Below are 16,944 nucleotides of genomic sequence, written 5' to 3' on the forward strand. Positions count from 1 at the left end.
ATTCAGATTAGGTTTCGCATGGCATGCCTGAGGATCAATCCAGTTTAGTGGCAAAACTGGAGCAGAAACCATTCTCCTGAAAACAAACTAAGCATTATGCCTTCTTCGTCAGCCAGCTCTGTTAAGTCTTCCTAACCGCTGAGGTTCAGCTAATCATTATTGTTTCCACGAAGTCTTCCCTTACCCTCCTCAAGTAGATGAACTCCCCCTACCAGAGTGTTTAGTTCATGAGTGCATCTCACAGAAACTTTATTTCTTTAAGACAGTGTTGCCCAGCTTGAGTGCAGTGGTGAATCATAGCTCACTGCAACCTTGAACGTGGGCTCAAGAAATCCTCCTGCCTCAGCTTCCTGAGTGTGACACCACCTCAGGCTAAAAAAAATTTTTTTGACAGTACTTTCTTCCCCAGTTATTCTATTGGAGAATCTCAAGCCCCAGATAGAGGAATGTATGTCCCGGTCCCTGAGCTCTTTCTGCATATGAGGGTAAAATGTAAAAAATGATAGCTACTGCATTTCAGTCTTTCATAAAACATCAGCAATTTTTGTTGGTGTAGTCATTTTCTTCTGAAGTTGCAATTCTCCTAAAGTTGTGTCTTTATTACAAAATCCAATGCTTTCCTGTTTTTAACCTTTTTAATATTCCGTGTGACTTTTTTCATATGTCCAATTATTTGCCAAATGTTTAATGAGAATATACTATGTTCCAGACAGTGCATGAGATGATGGGGATGCAGTGGTGAGCAAAACTCGTAAATCCTATTATCAGAGGATAGGAGCCAGCAGCAAAGAAAGTCCAGCAAACACACAACCACAACAAAGCATCAAACATGCTCTTGCTGGAGGAACCAAGGGCACTTAATCTGGTCCATTGGATGAAACCCTAATCTGGGCCGGGAACAGTGGTTCACAAGTATAATCCCAGCACTTTGGGAAGCCAAGGCAGGAAGATCTCTTAAAGCCAGGAGTTGGAGACCAGCCTGGGCAACAAAGAGAGACTCCGTCTCTAAAAAAAAATTTTAAATTAGCTGGGTGCAGTGGTGTGTGCTTGTAATCCCAGCTACTCAGGAAGCTAAGGCAGGATTGCTTGAGCCCAGGAGTTCAAAGCTGCAGTGAGCTGTGATGGTGCCACTACCCTCCAGCCTGGGTGACAGAGCTGAGACCCATTCTCAAAACAAGGGAACAAACAAACAAAAAAACCTAATCTGGTTCAGTAGAAGTGAAGTTAAAGTAAAATCTGAAGACTGAGATGTGAAGAAGACTAATTCAACAGGAGGAATAGGAAGGACTGGAGGCAAGGAAAAAACCGTATACTTTAGGGAATTTAGATGCCCTCAGGCCGGGCCACCATGGAGGGGAAGGCAGGTGGGTGAAAGATATTCCTGGATGTGGTTTAGAAAAGCATTTCTACTATGCCCTTTATTTTTTAATCTATGTCTTAAATTATTTTTGTCGTTGCCTTATTCTAAATACTTTAAGGAGTAAAATTAAAGAAAATCTATACTTTAGGTGAAAATAGTAAACTTTACCCACAGGTAAATTATATGCAAGACACATTATTTTTGTAAAGCAATATCTTGACTCCTGATTAACATCATAAAATAGATAAGGTTTAACAATAGACCAATTGGTAATTGTATCTTCCTTTAATTTGAAACCAGTCAGCTCTAAATTATTCATCCTACCTAAAGAAGAGATATATACATAACCTAAAATGATCAATAACCCAGATCACTTTTGACTTCACTTCAGAATGTGCTTTTTAATTTACACATTGGTATGCCAAATTTAGGAATTCACTTAAAGCTACACCACAGAAAAGGAACAACCCAGAGTACCAAATCTTGTAACCCATCCATATTGAACTGAAAGCATGTTTAAGGGCAGTATCAAGACTTAGTATGGCCAGGTGCAGTGGCTCATGCCTGTAATCTCAGCACTTTGGAGGCCCAGATACGTGGATCACTGGAGTCCAGGAGTTTCAGACCAGCCTAGGCAACATGGTGAAACCGCATCTCTACAAAAACTACAAAAATTAGCACGGCGTGGTGGTGCATGCCTGTAGTCCCAGCTACTTGAGCCTGAGGTGGGAGGATCCCTTGAGCCCAGGAAGTGGAAGCTGCAGTGAGCAGTGATCGCACCACTGAACTCCAGCCTGGGCAAGAGAGGGAGACCCCACACCACCTTTAAAAAAAGGCTCAGTGGAGAGTAGTTTATATCTCTTTCTTTACACTTTTCCATATTGTTTGAGTTTTTAAAAAACAAGCCATGAGTAGCTTTACTATTTTTCGAGTAAAAAAAATTTCTATTTGGAAAACCAAAGAGTAGAAGTAACTTCTTACACTTCTTCCTAGAGAAGGTTCAGGTTGAGTTTATAGAGTGTGTCTGAGACAAAGTATGGTAAAACAAAACCAGACAGCAGGCCGGGCGCAATGACTCACACCTGTAATCCCAGCACTTTGGGAGGTTGAGGCGGGGGGATCACTTGAAGCCAGAAGTTTGAGACCAGCCTGGGCAGCATGGTGAAACCCTGTCTCTACCAAAAATACAAAAATTAGCCAGGCGTGGTTGCTCGTAACTATAATCCCAGCTACTTGGGAGGCTGAGGCTGCAGTGAGCTGAGATCGTGCCACTGCACTCCAGCCTGGGCAACAGAGCAAGGCTCTGTCACAAAAACAAAACAAAAAACAAAAAAACAGACAGTAACAAAACATTAACCGAGCAGTGTAGTAGATGTGCTGTCATTCAGGTTTATATAGATCACTCGAATAATGACTATTTTCTAAAATATTCTGTGGAAAATACTAAAATGAACAGCAATTTCAACAACCAATGGAGAATAAAACAGATGTTATAGAAGTAAAAAAAATTTTTTTCACAGACTTTACTGAGATGATAAATATTTGATACAGATCACCTATTACATTAAATATTCATTTTCTAACTGTATAAAGGCATGAAGATTCACTGCATTTACAATCCAAACTACAAGATAGCAAGCACATTGACAGTATCTTCACTTGAAATACTTAATATGCTAAAAATATTATATGAAGATTAAGGCAGAATCTAATTCAGAAAATCAACTCACTAGTCCAGTCAGGACACGGTTTTATTTTTTTTAACTTACTCAATAGAGATGACAGAAATAGCTTGATATTATCAATTACTTCTAGTTATGGACTATTTTCAGATAAAACTAGAAAGATATAAGTTAACGGATTTATACGACAATGGATTGATACTTTTTTTTTTTTTTTTTTTTGATGGAATCTTGCTCTGTCACCAGGCAGGAGTGTACTGGCGCGATTTTGGCTCACTGCAACCTCCGACTCCCTGGTTCAAATGATTCTCCTGCCTCAGCCTCCTGCGTAGCTGGGATTACAGGCCAGCGCCACCATGCCCAGCTAATTTTTGTATTTTTAGTAAAGATGGGGTTTCACCATGTTGGCCAGGACAGTCTCGATCTCCTTGGCCTCCCCAAGTGCTGGGATTACAGGTGTGAGCCACTGTGCCTGGCAGATTTATAACTCTTTATAGGTGGAAAAGGACTAAAAGAGTTACATCTTAAAACAGAAACTCTTAAATATGGTCTGCTATTGTTAGCTAAGGGTGCAAAGTTCATCAAATACTAACTTAAAATAATCTGAGAAAATAATGGGTGGGCCCTATACCATTTGTAACTAATAACTGTTTAGTGTGAGGAATCTGTAACATGATGATGATTTTGGCTATATGATACCTGTTTTCAATTCTTAAAAAAACAAACAACATAAAAACCCTCAAACATTTTGATTTTCTTGTTTAAAAAAATTGTTTTCATTTTAATGATCTGAGTTAGTAACAAACAAATGTACAAAATTGTCTTTCACATTTCCATACATTGTGTTATGGACCAAATGAAAATGCTGGACTACAAATGCAGGTTTCTTTATATCATTAACTTCAATTATTGTCACTTATAAATAAAGGTGATTTGCTAACACATGCATTTGTGAACACGGATGCCAAAAATTATACATGTAAGTTAATGCACAACCAAGAGTATACACTGTTCATTTGTGCAGTTATGCGTCAAATGCAACTGACACAGAAGCAGTTATCCTGGGATATTTTACTCTATATGAAAAGCATCTTGGAGAAATAGATTGAAATACAGTTTAAAACAAAAATTGTATTCTACAAATACAATAAAATTTGCAACTTGCACATCTGAAGCAACATTTGAGAGAGCTGCTTCAATAACCCTGCTGTTATATTGGTTTTACAGGTATATCTCCAAAGTCATGGGTTGGGATATAGCTGCTTTAAAGAAAATAAATATGTATATTAAAAGGAAAATTACACTTTAAAAATGTGAAGCTTTGAAAACAATCTTAATGCATGAGTCCATCTACATATTTTCAAGTTTTAGAAACAAAGAAATTTAGAATTTTCAAAGTAATCTGAAAACTTTCTAAGCCATTTTAAAATAAGTTTTTTCCCCATCTTTCCAATGTTTCCTATTTGATAGTGTAATACAGAAATGGGCAGTTTCTAGTGTCAACTTACTGTGCTAATTCATAAATCATTACACATTTATGACTGAGAGGTCAAGTAAGTGGAAACTGGGTTATAATGAAAATGACAAGGCGGCCCTTCAGCAGGCACTCATCTGAACTAGTAATAAACACCAGCACAAACTGATTTTTTATATTAAATTTTTTTTAGATCTCTAAAGGTAGGAAAATCCAGTCTTTCTTAAAAATACTTTCCTGGGTTGTGGCAACATGTGCTTTACCTCTTTAACTCTACCTAAAACCTAAAGTTATTTCTATATTATAAATTTCAAACTCCCTGGCAAGGAATGTAAATGCTAACCAGCTAGGTATTTATAGTCATGCGCCGTGTAACAACTTTTCAAAGACAGACCGCATATCTGACAGTGGTCCCGTAAGACTGTAATACCATACTCTTACTGTATCTTTTCTATGTCTAGATACACAAATACCATTGTGTTACAACTGCCTACAGTATTCAGTACAGCAACATGCTGTACAGGTTTACCATATAGCCTGGGTATGTTGTGGGCTATGCTACCTAGGTTTGTGTAAGTACACTATGTTGTTCGCACAACGGAATTGCCTAACAATGCATTTCTCAGAATGTATCCCTGCTGTTAAGCAACACATGACTGTATTTAACTTCATAAAAAGCAGTAACTCATGGATGGTTGTCATAATAACATTTCCACTTTTCTCTAAGGCCTGAGGTTGATGTCTTTGCCTATGCTCTATGGATCAAATGAGAGAAGATGATGCATCTAAACAATAGGGTCTCTTTGAGGCAGTATCATAGACTTGGCCTCCCGTATTATGAAAACCTTTGTTGTACTAAAATGAATACAACTGCAAGCAGTTTGAGGGCAACTGCAGTGCCAAAGGAAATGAGTTATTTTCTATGGGAAACATAAAATTCATCTTAAGGAAACATCTTTGTTTGCCACGAGGCATATCATGAAGAAAATGTGGCTAGTGAATTCACACATCAACTCCAAGAGCCACCTAAATTAAGGTGGCTTTTAAAAATGTTTAAATTATCAATGATTTAGGAACATAAGCTGGAAGAGTAATATAAAGATGTATATTTATAATGCTACATTAGGAGATGTAGTTCCCTACTCTGCACTTTGGAAATGAAAGACATCAATTCTGTCCAGAGTCAATAATATCAGAAAGAAATATGGCTGCTTCCTACTCTTCTCCACTTGGAAAATTCATTTTATGATGCTCTCACCATTGATACTCTGTGACTCTCATATGAGTTAGGCAAAATGAATCGAATAGGTTACTTTTGTTTTCAAAATAAACCACCCAAACAGGTTTTTTAAAACTTTCAAAAATGGAACATTTAACCCTTGAGAGAAACTTCCATTACTGAGTACCTAGTCTAATGGCAAGTACAGTATTAAGGATTATTGCTTTTAATAAGATAACCATCAGAAATAAATATGTAAGCTTAACTGAAATACTCATTTTTCACCCAATGCTACAATGTTTTCTTCTCAAATCAAATCACGTTACCTTCAATTCTTTGCCAGTTTACTGAGGTTTTAAGTATAAAAAGTTGGCCTGTTAACTCAAAAGCAAGACAATAGCAATATCCACGTGTCTTATTTGGGCATTGAGCAGTAACACTGCTTTCTTGATAGGATTTAAGGCACAAAATGGTGGTAAAATAAACAAAAGGATGATGATTAACTTCTTTAGAATCCTAAAAAAGGAGATAGTTTAGAATGACACTAGTAAATCTTTTTCTCAAACAAATAAGGCATCCTGTTGGCAAACACAAATAAAACACAAGGTCATGTTGAACCTAATACATTCACTGTCTCAGCTAAACTACTTGAAACACTACCTATCAAACCTAAGAAAGCTACAATAGTGTGTATAAAGGTTGGAAAGGCACCAAAAGGAGAGCTCTACAACTTCCAGTTCTAAGAGTTAAGGAAGCTGTGTTTAACACTGCAAATAGTCTAATTATCAGTTTTATTCTTCAAAATGTAAATGTAGTTAGATTTTTAACTCGACAAGTTAATCAAGTGCTAGTTTAGTAAGAAGTTTATTTTATGAATTAGAAAATTACTGCAGTGTCTAACACAGCCCTATTTATAAAGCTAAACTAATTCTAGTACTGAATGCATATTCTGGATAACACTGAAGCAAATTTGTATGAACAAAAATGGTTACTTCAAGATAGAATTCACAATAGAAATTCAACATATAACTAAATAAGATTTACTGAAAATAACAAAAGGTGTTGTAGAGATATATCAAACATAATTATAACCACAACATTTTCCTTGTGAAAAATACAACTATTAGTGAAATAAAATGTACAATTGAAAATTTTCCAAAGGAAAAAACACAGTATAAACGAAAATACTTTTCTTTGTGATAGGGAAAATAGTATGTCATTGTTTTTTTGTCACAATATAATTTGACACAAAAAGCAGTCAGAGAATTGCACCAATTCCACATCCAGTTTCCTGAACATGTTAAGAGTAAAAGGAGTCTGTAAAGCAGAACAGTTTCCAATTTATATTTTAAATTGATGATATTCTCATACAGGATGTCACACCACACCAGACCTCTTTACATAATGTACAATATTTCTGGTTTTGTGGCCAGATGTAAGTACAAACGTATGGTTTCTGCCACTTCTCTGTCATTCTGGTGTTTAGCCAGAGTCAGAAAAAAAAAATCGTTACTTTGTTATTTCTCTAGCAATAAAGAAAAAGTATACTTAGTGCATGCTTCATCATTTGTCAAAAAATGTTTCTGAAAATATAACTGAAGTTACCCAATGGTTTACAAAATAGAAAAATCATTCATTAGGGTAAAAATGTGGTGGGACTTAGGTCCATTTCCAGAGGACTAACTTCCTTCCTAAAGGCGCTCCACTGTCCTTCAGCAGAGGTGGCAATGACAGTTCCGTGATGGAAGCGGCTGGCCTGCAGACGACCACTACTTGACATCTGATTATCTCTGACCACCCCATATCTGCCATTTCATTAGTGCTACAGAAAGATGGGATTTTTGTAGAAAAGTTAGGAACATTTCTGCTGTACATGATTTAGAAGTTCTCCAAATTTTTCAAAGAGGTCCTCCACCCATTTTACATTTTTCATACAAAGTTGAACAATTTCCTCCTGTCCTAAATCTTCATTTTTTTTCTGCACCGAAGAAATCTAAAAAAAGAAAATTGCCAAATTAGCTTATACTTATCACTTCATATTTAAGTTCAACTACAAGTACTGGTATTTAATTTTTTTCTTAATTCTATACATGGAGAATTATTATTTCAGATAAATTTGGGTGAGATCTAATCCTCTCATCTTTGGCTCCAAGGGGGCAGAAAGGAAGGCTAGAAGACGTACTTCAAACTTCTTCTATTTCTTCCAATTATGTTAAAAGCCAAATGACAAATTTTGGAGTCGATTCTGCATTTTAGAGCATTGTAAAAGTAGTCAACCTATTTTGCATCACCATCTTTGCTTTGTCTTTTGCTATATAAAGGTTAGATTTATGAGCATCTTTCCATACCAGACTACTGTCAAACACATTAGATATAGCCTTGGACCAACTTAACCCTTTTTAATTAACAGAAGTGATACTGCTGGTTAAATAGGTAGTATTGTCTACAACCATTTAACCTGTCTGTGGAAATTAATGCTTATATCCCATCCATGAGGTAATATTTTGTCATGTATAATTTCTGAACAACTTAGAAGCTACAATTAAATTTTAACTTTTAATTTTTCATGCCAAGGCACAAAACTCCATTTCTCTGCAATTAAGTGGGATAAGGCCTTTCTAAGTAATAAGTAAAGCAGCGAGATGTCAAAGCAGTGACTGAAGTGAATTAAAGTAGATCATCATACCTTGTGAGAGAACAAAACACAATAAAACATCACTTATTATGGAGATGTAAAGCAAGCATCAACAGCTTTAAAACATTACCAATTATAGCAGCTACAAGAGATGGTGAGGCTAGGGTAAATCTGAGCACAAAACATAGCAGAGAGACTCAGAACAATAAATCGAGTCGTTATTTATAGAACACATAGGCAAAATATACACACACAGATATTTCACAATTCTCTTTAAAACATTCCAAAATACTATAGCTAGAGTCTCCTTAACGTTCTGAAAAACATTTCTTTTTTAAATAAATGAGAAGAAATTACCTCATCCTTACATATCAGATAAACATGATATTTATAATGATGGAGTGAATGATACAAAGAATACAACTGTATTTTCTCTGGATCGACAGCAAACTCCTATAAAAAGAAAAAAGTTTATAGATATATTTCATGGAGTATCTGAGCTAAGAACACTTTGAGGAAAATACTGGATCAAAAGTCTCAATGGCAATGTCGAAAATGACATATATGGGTAGGTATTCAGTTGTGTTAATATGGAGAGACTTATTCAAAATAAGAATTTAAATTATATTTTAAAATCTTATTCTTTATCCTGAATATAAATATGCATTATTGAAAAAACTTAAGCATTATAGGAAAATTTAAATAATAAACATATGAGATGATTTATAAAATAAAAGCTCCCTATAATCTCCTGCTTCAGAGCTAAACAATGCTGATGGCATGTTATATATTTTTAAATGTTTTTCCCCTAGGTATAACATGTATGTTAATAACACTAATTCTGTATTGAGAAGGGAATCACAATATACATATTGTCCAGCAACTTTTCTTCTTTCTTCCAACTTGTTTTCTGACCTAACTAAAAATTGATTATCTTTTCATTTAGTACATACAGCTGTCCCTGTATGAGGGTGAGGACTTTTAACCAGTTTTCACTGTTGTATCTTTAGTACTTAGAACTGTACTTGGCATGCTATAGGCACTCAAAAAAATTTTTTTGAAAGAATGAACAAATCTATCTCTTGTTTATAAAAAGCACATAGTATGACATTAGGTGGCTCTTCATTTATCTAACTTCACACTGGTGCTACATAATTGGATTGCTCTTACAAACCTACAACAAGCAAAGGTATGTATTTTTATGCATTTCTGAATCTGTTTCTACAGAATACTTTTTTTTTTTTTTGAGACAGTGTCTCATTCTGTCACCCAGGCTGGAGTGCAGGGATGTGATCACAGCTCACTGCAGTCTCAATTCCCTGGGCTCAAGCGATCTTCCCACTCAGCTTCTTAAGTAGCTAGGACTACAGGTGCATAGTACCATGCCTGGCTAATTTTTTTTTCTCCCCGCAGGGTAGACATGGGGTCTTGCTTTGTTGCCAAGGCTGGTCTTGAACACCTGGACTCAAGTGATCCTCCTGCCTCAGCCTCCCAAAGTGCTGGGATTATAGGTTGAGCCATTGTGCTTAGCCCTGAATACATTTTTGCTGTGAAGCTGATATGTTGCCAAACTGTTTTCTGAAAAGGTTGTAACAATTTATAGTATGTTTGAAGATGAGCAAATTCCAATTTTAATGACTTTGCAGATATGAAATAAACATTTCATCTTTTTATGGAATGTGTTGTGCACACTCACTTATCTATGTGCATGCATACCCAATTAAAAATATACCTATATTACAGGTAATGCATATGTTAATGAGTTCAAATTAGCCATCTCACAATGTATACAAATTTCAAAACATAACATTTTGTACATAATATATGCAATTAAAAAAATAAACTACCTACGAATATATCAACACGAACGTGAGATAATTTCTTCCATATTAGTCAATTTAAGAAATTTGTGGCCGGGCGCGGTGGCTCAAGCCTGTAATCCCAGCACTTTGGGAGGCCGAGACGGGCAGATCACGAGGTCAGGAGATCGAGACCATCCTGGCTAACACGGTGAAACCCCGTCTCTACTAAAAATACAAAAACTAGCCGGGCAAGGTGGCGGGTGCCTGTAGTCCCAGCTACTTGGGAGGCTGAGGCAGGAGAATGGCGTAAACCCGGGAGGCGGAGCTTGCAGTGAGCTGAGATCTGGCCACTGCACTCCAGTCCGGGCGACAGAGCGAGACTCCGCCTCAAAAAAAAAGAAATTTGTGAGCACATATTATATGCCTGATACTGTGCTATAGAAAAAAAATAAACAACCATGCGTCCCTCTTCCTTAGGCCAGTGCTGTTTATACCTACCTGAAAAACCTTCACACTTAATGACAACATAGTAAAATATTTGCTTGTTTCAATGTTTTAAGTAGGAATTATATTAACAATTGGAAAAGGTACAGTTAGATTAATAATCAATTACACTTACTTGTGCAGATTTAGCGGTTGTTTTAGAAGTCCTTAGAGTTTTCTTATTATAAGCTTTGCCATTCATTTTGATTTTAGAAATAGCAGTTCCTCCACTCTTTGCTTTAGAGTCTCGAGTAATTATTGTTAGTTCAGGAAAACTTTCCAAAGCATTCTGGAAAACAATGAAGCAAAATGACTAACACCAGAAGAAAACTAACCTGAACTACTTCTAGCTATCTAAAATTTAGAAGTGTGTGTGCACACAAACACCTATTTGCAGAGAAGTGTGTGTGTACTGATGGGATGTGGTAAATATATACACATATGCATACATATACATACACAGGCTGGGGTTTAAACATGGTCACAAGTTCTTTGCAGCTCTTCCTATTGGATATGTAATCTATTTCCCCATCCCTTGAATCTGAGCCAACTCTATGACCTGCTTATTTAAGCAACAGCACACCACACTGGGAACCCTAGTAATGTCTAATTTCTAGTAATGTCTCTAGCTTCAAGGCAGGAGAAAGAGACACATATATGTTTCAGTAAAGCCCTACCACTTAAACCACTGCTCGCCCCGTGAAATGTGGCTGGACCTTGCTATAAAGAAGTCATCTGCCTCTGGTGAAGATGAGGACAGAGGAGAAGCAGCACTGTAGTGCTTCCCTGACTTCACTCCTCTCTTGCTTATTTTGACTGCGAGACAAGTACCTGTAAGATAAGATCCTAAAACAGAGCATGATGGGTTTTTTTGACAGTGGTCATGTGGTAAAACCAATTCTACTCCATCCTTTAAAAGGTATTGGTGGGCAGCAAGGTGGCTCATGTCTGTAATCCCAGCACTTTGGGAGGCCAAGGTGGGCAAATTACTTGAGGCCAAGAGTTTGAGACCAGCCTGACCAACATGGCAAAACCTTGTCTCTACTAAAAGTATAAAAATTAGCTGGGTGTGGTGGTGCATACCTGTAATCCCAACTACTCAGGAGGCTGAGGTAAGAGAATCGCTTGAACTTGGGAGGCAGAGGTTGCAATGAGCCAATATCACATCACTGCACTCCAGTCTGGGTGACAGAGAGAGACTCTGTCTCTAAATGAATAAATAAATAAATAAATAAGCCCCTGGCCTATTTATTGCCCTTACCTACTTGGCAAATCATCCTGCCTGACTGAAAAGCTACAAACAATAACTGAATGATACTTGTAGTGACATTTAACTAGTTCGATTATGACTTTATAAAAATTAAATCAAGCTCCTACCATCATTTATTTTGACACTAAAAATGTTGAAGTCCTCCTATAATATTTATGATTCAGAATGCAGTCCTCATTTGATAAGCACGTTTTATGAACAGTTACAACCTTTAAGGCCACTCTTCTCCAAACTCATCTATTGTTTCCAAGCACCTGGTACTGGGGCCCTGAAAATGGTACCTTTTTAAAAACAGGCAACCTAAGTTTTTCTTAGTATAAGTGTATTAAGGAATTCAATTTCATTTGATAGAAACAATAACACTTTTGGCATTTTCTACCAGAGTGAGCTACCATCACGTTCTAGCTTCATTCCTTTCTCAGATTATTTGTGATCTTATCATGTACTCTGGTGTTTTCCATTTAAAACATGCACCTTGACAATTTTAGGATCCAGAATTACTATTTGCAACAAATAGAATTTAAAGTCTAAACATTCTACATTTGGAAACAACACACACTAAGTCAGTGGAGATGAAAGAAGAAAATTTAAATCTTTCCAATGACCACAAGATGCCTAAGATGATCCGAAGTACACAGATTTCAGAAAAAGGCAGAACATCATTAACCTGAAAAGGCTTCAGGACTCCTAACATCACCAAGATCAACATAGGAAAGCACACTAATTATTTCTAAAGAACAGAAAAATCTTTCTTCATCTACTATTTATAATATTTTACTTCAAATCATTATAACTCTTAATATTATGTAATTTGGCTTTGAAATGCAAATTGCTAAGGCTGGGCATGGATTACACCTGTAATCCCAGCACTTTAGGAGGTGGAGGCGGGCAGATCACTTGAAGCCAGGAGTTCAAGACCAGCCTGGCCAACACGGTGAAACCCCATCTCTACTAAGAATACAAAAATTAGCCAGGTGTGGTGGTGGGCGCCTATAATCCCAGCCACTCCGGAGACTAAGGCAGGAGAGGAGGAGGTTACAGTGGGCGGAGATAGTGCCACTGCACTCCAGCCTGGGAGACAGAGACTCTGTCTCAAAAAAAAAACAAAAAACAAAAAAAGAAAAAGGAATGCAAATTGCTTTATATGACAATTATCGAAATTAATAACTAATAACAGAATTAGAAATCTTGTTAAAGAACTGGTTTGACGTTTCTACAGTGATTAGCCAAACCTGGTAATTTTTAAAATTTAGTAAGTCTTTAGAAAACACCTATCTAAAAATGTTCCCTTGTCTCCACAAAATATAGTATTTCACAAAAGAATATTTCATTTATTTGAAGGCAGCAGTTAAGTAGAAAACACTGGGCTAGAGCCGAGTGCCATGGCTCACGCCAATAATCCCAGCACTTTGGGAGGCTGAAGCAGGCAGATCACTTGAAGTCAGGAGTTCGAGACCAGCCTGACCAACATTGTGAAATCCCGTCTCTACTGAAAACACAAAAATTAGCTGGATGTGGTGGGGCATGCTTGTGGTCCCAGCTACTTGGGAGGCTGAGGCAGGAGAATCTCTAGAACTCAGGAGGTGGAGATGGTAGTGAGCTGAGATCACGCCACTGGACTCCAGCCTCGGCGAAAGAACAAGACTCCATCTCAAAAACAAAAACAAACCAACACAAACTGGACTATGAGTCAGGAGACCAAATTCTTAGTACTGGATTTCTTACTAGCTTCTAACATTTTTTTCCTGCTGCAAGTACACAGCAGTGAAGAATACATGACTACTATGATAGTTTAGTATCATTTAGTTTTGAACACAATCTAATAGCCTCAGTTTTCACCTAATTGAAATGAAGTCAATGTTCACTTTTACATGGCATTCACATAAATAGGGATGTGAACAAGTTATTCAAATGTATAATATTGTTACCATCAATTAAAAAATGTTCCCCAAAGTAGATATAACCAAATGATTCTCAATGTGATATTATACTTTGAGTAAGAAAAGCTAGGGAGTAATCACTCTGTGATTCTCTCCCATGTGCATGTTAATAAATTTGCGTGCCTTTTCTCCAATTGAAATAAAAAGCTCGGCCGGGTGCAGTGGCTTACGCCTGTAATCCCAACACTTTGGGAGGCCAAGGTGGGCGGATCATCTGAGGTCAGGAGTTCAAGACCAGACTGGCTAGCATGGTGAAATCCTGTCTCTACTAAAAATATCAAAATTAGTCGGGTGTAGTGGTGGGCACCTGTAATCCCAGCTACTCAGGAGGCTGAGGCACAAGAACCGCTTGAACTCGGGAGGCAGAGGTTGCAGCAAGCTAAGGTTGTGCCACTGCAATGCAGCCTGGGTACCAGAGCAAGACTCTGTCTCAAAAAAAAAAAAAAAAAAAAGCTAGAAATTTTTAAATTACTAAGTAGCTTCTATGATAATTATCTGAGTTTAGATTAGCTCTTTTCTATATTTCTGATAACACCAAAACCAACTTATATTGCCAAGATATATTAACAGATAGAATTATATACATTTCCTACCCTTTTAAAAATCAATGTTTCCTCTGATATTGAATAAATGAGGCAAGTAAGGGGAATTTTGATAACTGTGCTAAGGAAAAGCTAATTTTAATTACAGACAAAAAGTAAAAATTTTGAAATGTTAAAAGAAAAAATTAGAATACAGTAGTTTAAAGGAAATATTTTTGGAGACATTTGGAAATTATTTTATAGAAGATACAACAGATAACTATAAATGCCTAAAAAATAAATTTAAGTGGAGAAAAGCAAATGATTAACGCTAAAAAAGACAAACTAAATAGACTTACAATGAATAAAAACCAAATTTTTGTTAGGTGAAAAATTTTGTAAGTGAATGATTTTCATAAATTTCCTTCCTATTATACTGAAGAGTATGATTGCCATTGAGTTTTGCTAATAAGTCATCAGAAGGAAATACCTTGAATGATTGATCCAAATGAAGATTCAAAAGAAGTCTCTTTCGGTTATCATTTAGCATGCCATCTATTTTTTTCATATGAGGTAAAAGTAGCTCATCTGAAACATTATAATTTAACAGGATAAACTATCAATAAACACAATAAAAATTCCAACTTTTTCTCAAAACGTATTAACATACACTAAATTCATTGGCATATGTAAAATACTGATTGCAAAAAACTGGACATGAAGCTTTCTGAACAAAGGTTAACTTGAAAAGTAGGTTTATAATAGCAAGTGAGAAAGATGCAGCTCATGGTGATGGGATGAGCACTATATGAGGATCCAAAGTCCTAAGTTTTAGCTGAACTAGAACTGCTGGATAAACTAGAACTGGCTTTTAACTGAACAGAACTGATATGTGGCAGCTATGTGACCAATGGGCAAGCTGCCTAATTTCTTCAGACCTCATTTACCCTCTGAACAATCTGAACAATCGTAGTATTACACAATACAAACTGATCTAACAAAACACTGAGTATGACCAAGGGATATTAAGTCACTTTAATTTGAAGCAAAGAAAAAGTAGGGGAAGAAAAATGATCAAAACCCAGTACCAAAAATATGAATCAAAATAGTTATTTTAGAAAAAGAGGGGAGAGTAAAATTATGACAAAGATTCCTACTCAAAGCTTTTGGCTTTCAATGTCACCACTCTGAACTTTAAGCTCCATTAAGAAAAGCACTTTTAGAATATAATTAGTTTTGGTATAGCACTAAACATTTTAGATTATTAGACTCTTAATTTATCAGCATAGTAATTTATTATATTTTATAATACTAACTGCCTCTAATAACCTTTCTGGGGAAAAAAAAAAAAAATTCCCAGAATCCAGGTCACAAGTTTCACAGCTAAGTAAAATGATTGTTTACATAGTCTTTCTATTACTGATTAAATCTGTTCTAATACTGTATTTACATTCTACAAAAACAAGTTTTAAACATTTGTGATTTAAAAATAATAACCTTAAAAATTTTTCTCCCCTTGTATTAGAGAAAAATCAGAAAAAACTGATAAGCAATTTTTAAAAATCTTTCAAAATACAACTACACAGAAATGACTACCACAAAGAGAAGCATATTTTATGATGCAAGGAATATAACATTTAATAGCAAAAATGCTGACCTGGGATTAACTGAGTTCTAATCATGGTTCTTCAACCTCTAACTTGTTATCTAACTTTAATCTCTTTTGAACTTTAGTTTACAAAATAAATGTTTTAGACTAGTTAATATCTAAAGTCCCTTCCAGCTCCACATTATTCGAAAATGACTGATATATAGGTTACTGTCTCTGATTATGTGGTAAAAAGAACTGGACCAGAAATTAGAAGACTTTTTATTTTAATCCTTTCTCTGCTACCTTCCAGTCTGTGGGCCCTTAAGCAAGTCACTTAACCTCTCTGAACCTGTCTTAATCCACAAAATGGCTAAGTTGTTTTAAGGTTAAACTAGAATATGTGCCTAAGTATGTGAACATAATAAAACAGTATATAGTCATGCACTGCATAATGACATTTTTGGCAATGACAGACCACATATACAATGGTGGTTCCATAAGACTATAATGCCATATTCTTACTGTACCTTTTATTTTCTTCTTTAACAACAACTTATTAAAAATTTCAATAGCTTTAGGGATACAGGTGGTTTTGGTTTCATGGATGAGCTGTATAGTGGTGAAGTCTGGGATTTCAGTGCATCCATCACCCAAGTAGGGTACATCGTACCCCATAGGTAGTTTTTCATCCCTTACCCCTTTCTCACCCTCTCCCCGTCTGAGTCTCCAGTGTCCATTATACTGTATATGCTGCCTTTGTGTACCCATAGCTTAGCTCTCACCTATAAGTGAGAACATGCGATATTTGGTTCTCCATTCCTGAGTTACTTCAGTTAGAATAATGACCTCCAGTTCCACCCAAGTTGCTGCAAAAGACATTATTTCACTCTTTTTTATGGCTGAATAGAATTCACTATATTTTCTTTATCCACTCATCGGCTGATGGTCACTTTCCATATCTTTACAG

The 16,944-nt window shown here is 36.2% G+C and overlaps 1 protein-coding gene across 1 annotated transcript in view; it reads right to left on the reverse strand.

Annotated features, from left to right (window-relative positions):
* Positions 1 to 3,794: 3,794 nt before the first annotated feature.
* The window catches only part of QSER1 (glutamine and serine rich 1), an 87,539-nt gene continuing 74,389 nt past the window's right edge, over positions 3,795 to 16,944 (reverse strand). Inside the window, exons 10-13 of the mRNA XM_033208031.1 lie at positions 14,877 to 14,974; positions 10,792 to 10,944; positions 8,728 to 8,823; positions 3,795 to 7,728 (exon numbers count right to left, since the gene is read on the reverse strand). Coding sequence (XP_033063922.1) covers positions 7,588 to 7,728; positions 8,728 to 8,823; positions 10,792 to 10,944; positions 14,877 to 14,974 — 488 coding nt within the window. The 3' untranslated portion in view covers positions 3,795 to 7,587. The remainder of the gene's footprint in view (positions 7,729 to 8,727; positions 8,824 to 10,791; positions 10,945 to 14,876; positions 14,975 to 16,944) is intronic.

The sequence above is a fragment of the Trachypithecus francoisi genome, unplaced genomic scaffold (assembly GCF_009764315.1).
Source record: "Trachypithecus francoisi isolate TF-2019V2 unplaced genomic scaffold, Tfra_2.0 Lachesis_group8, whole genome shotgun sequence".
NCBI classification, from domain to species: domain Eukaryota; kingdom Metazoa; phylum Chordata; class Mammalia; order Primates; family Cercopithecidae; genus Trachypithecus; species Trachypithecus francoisi.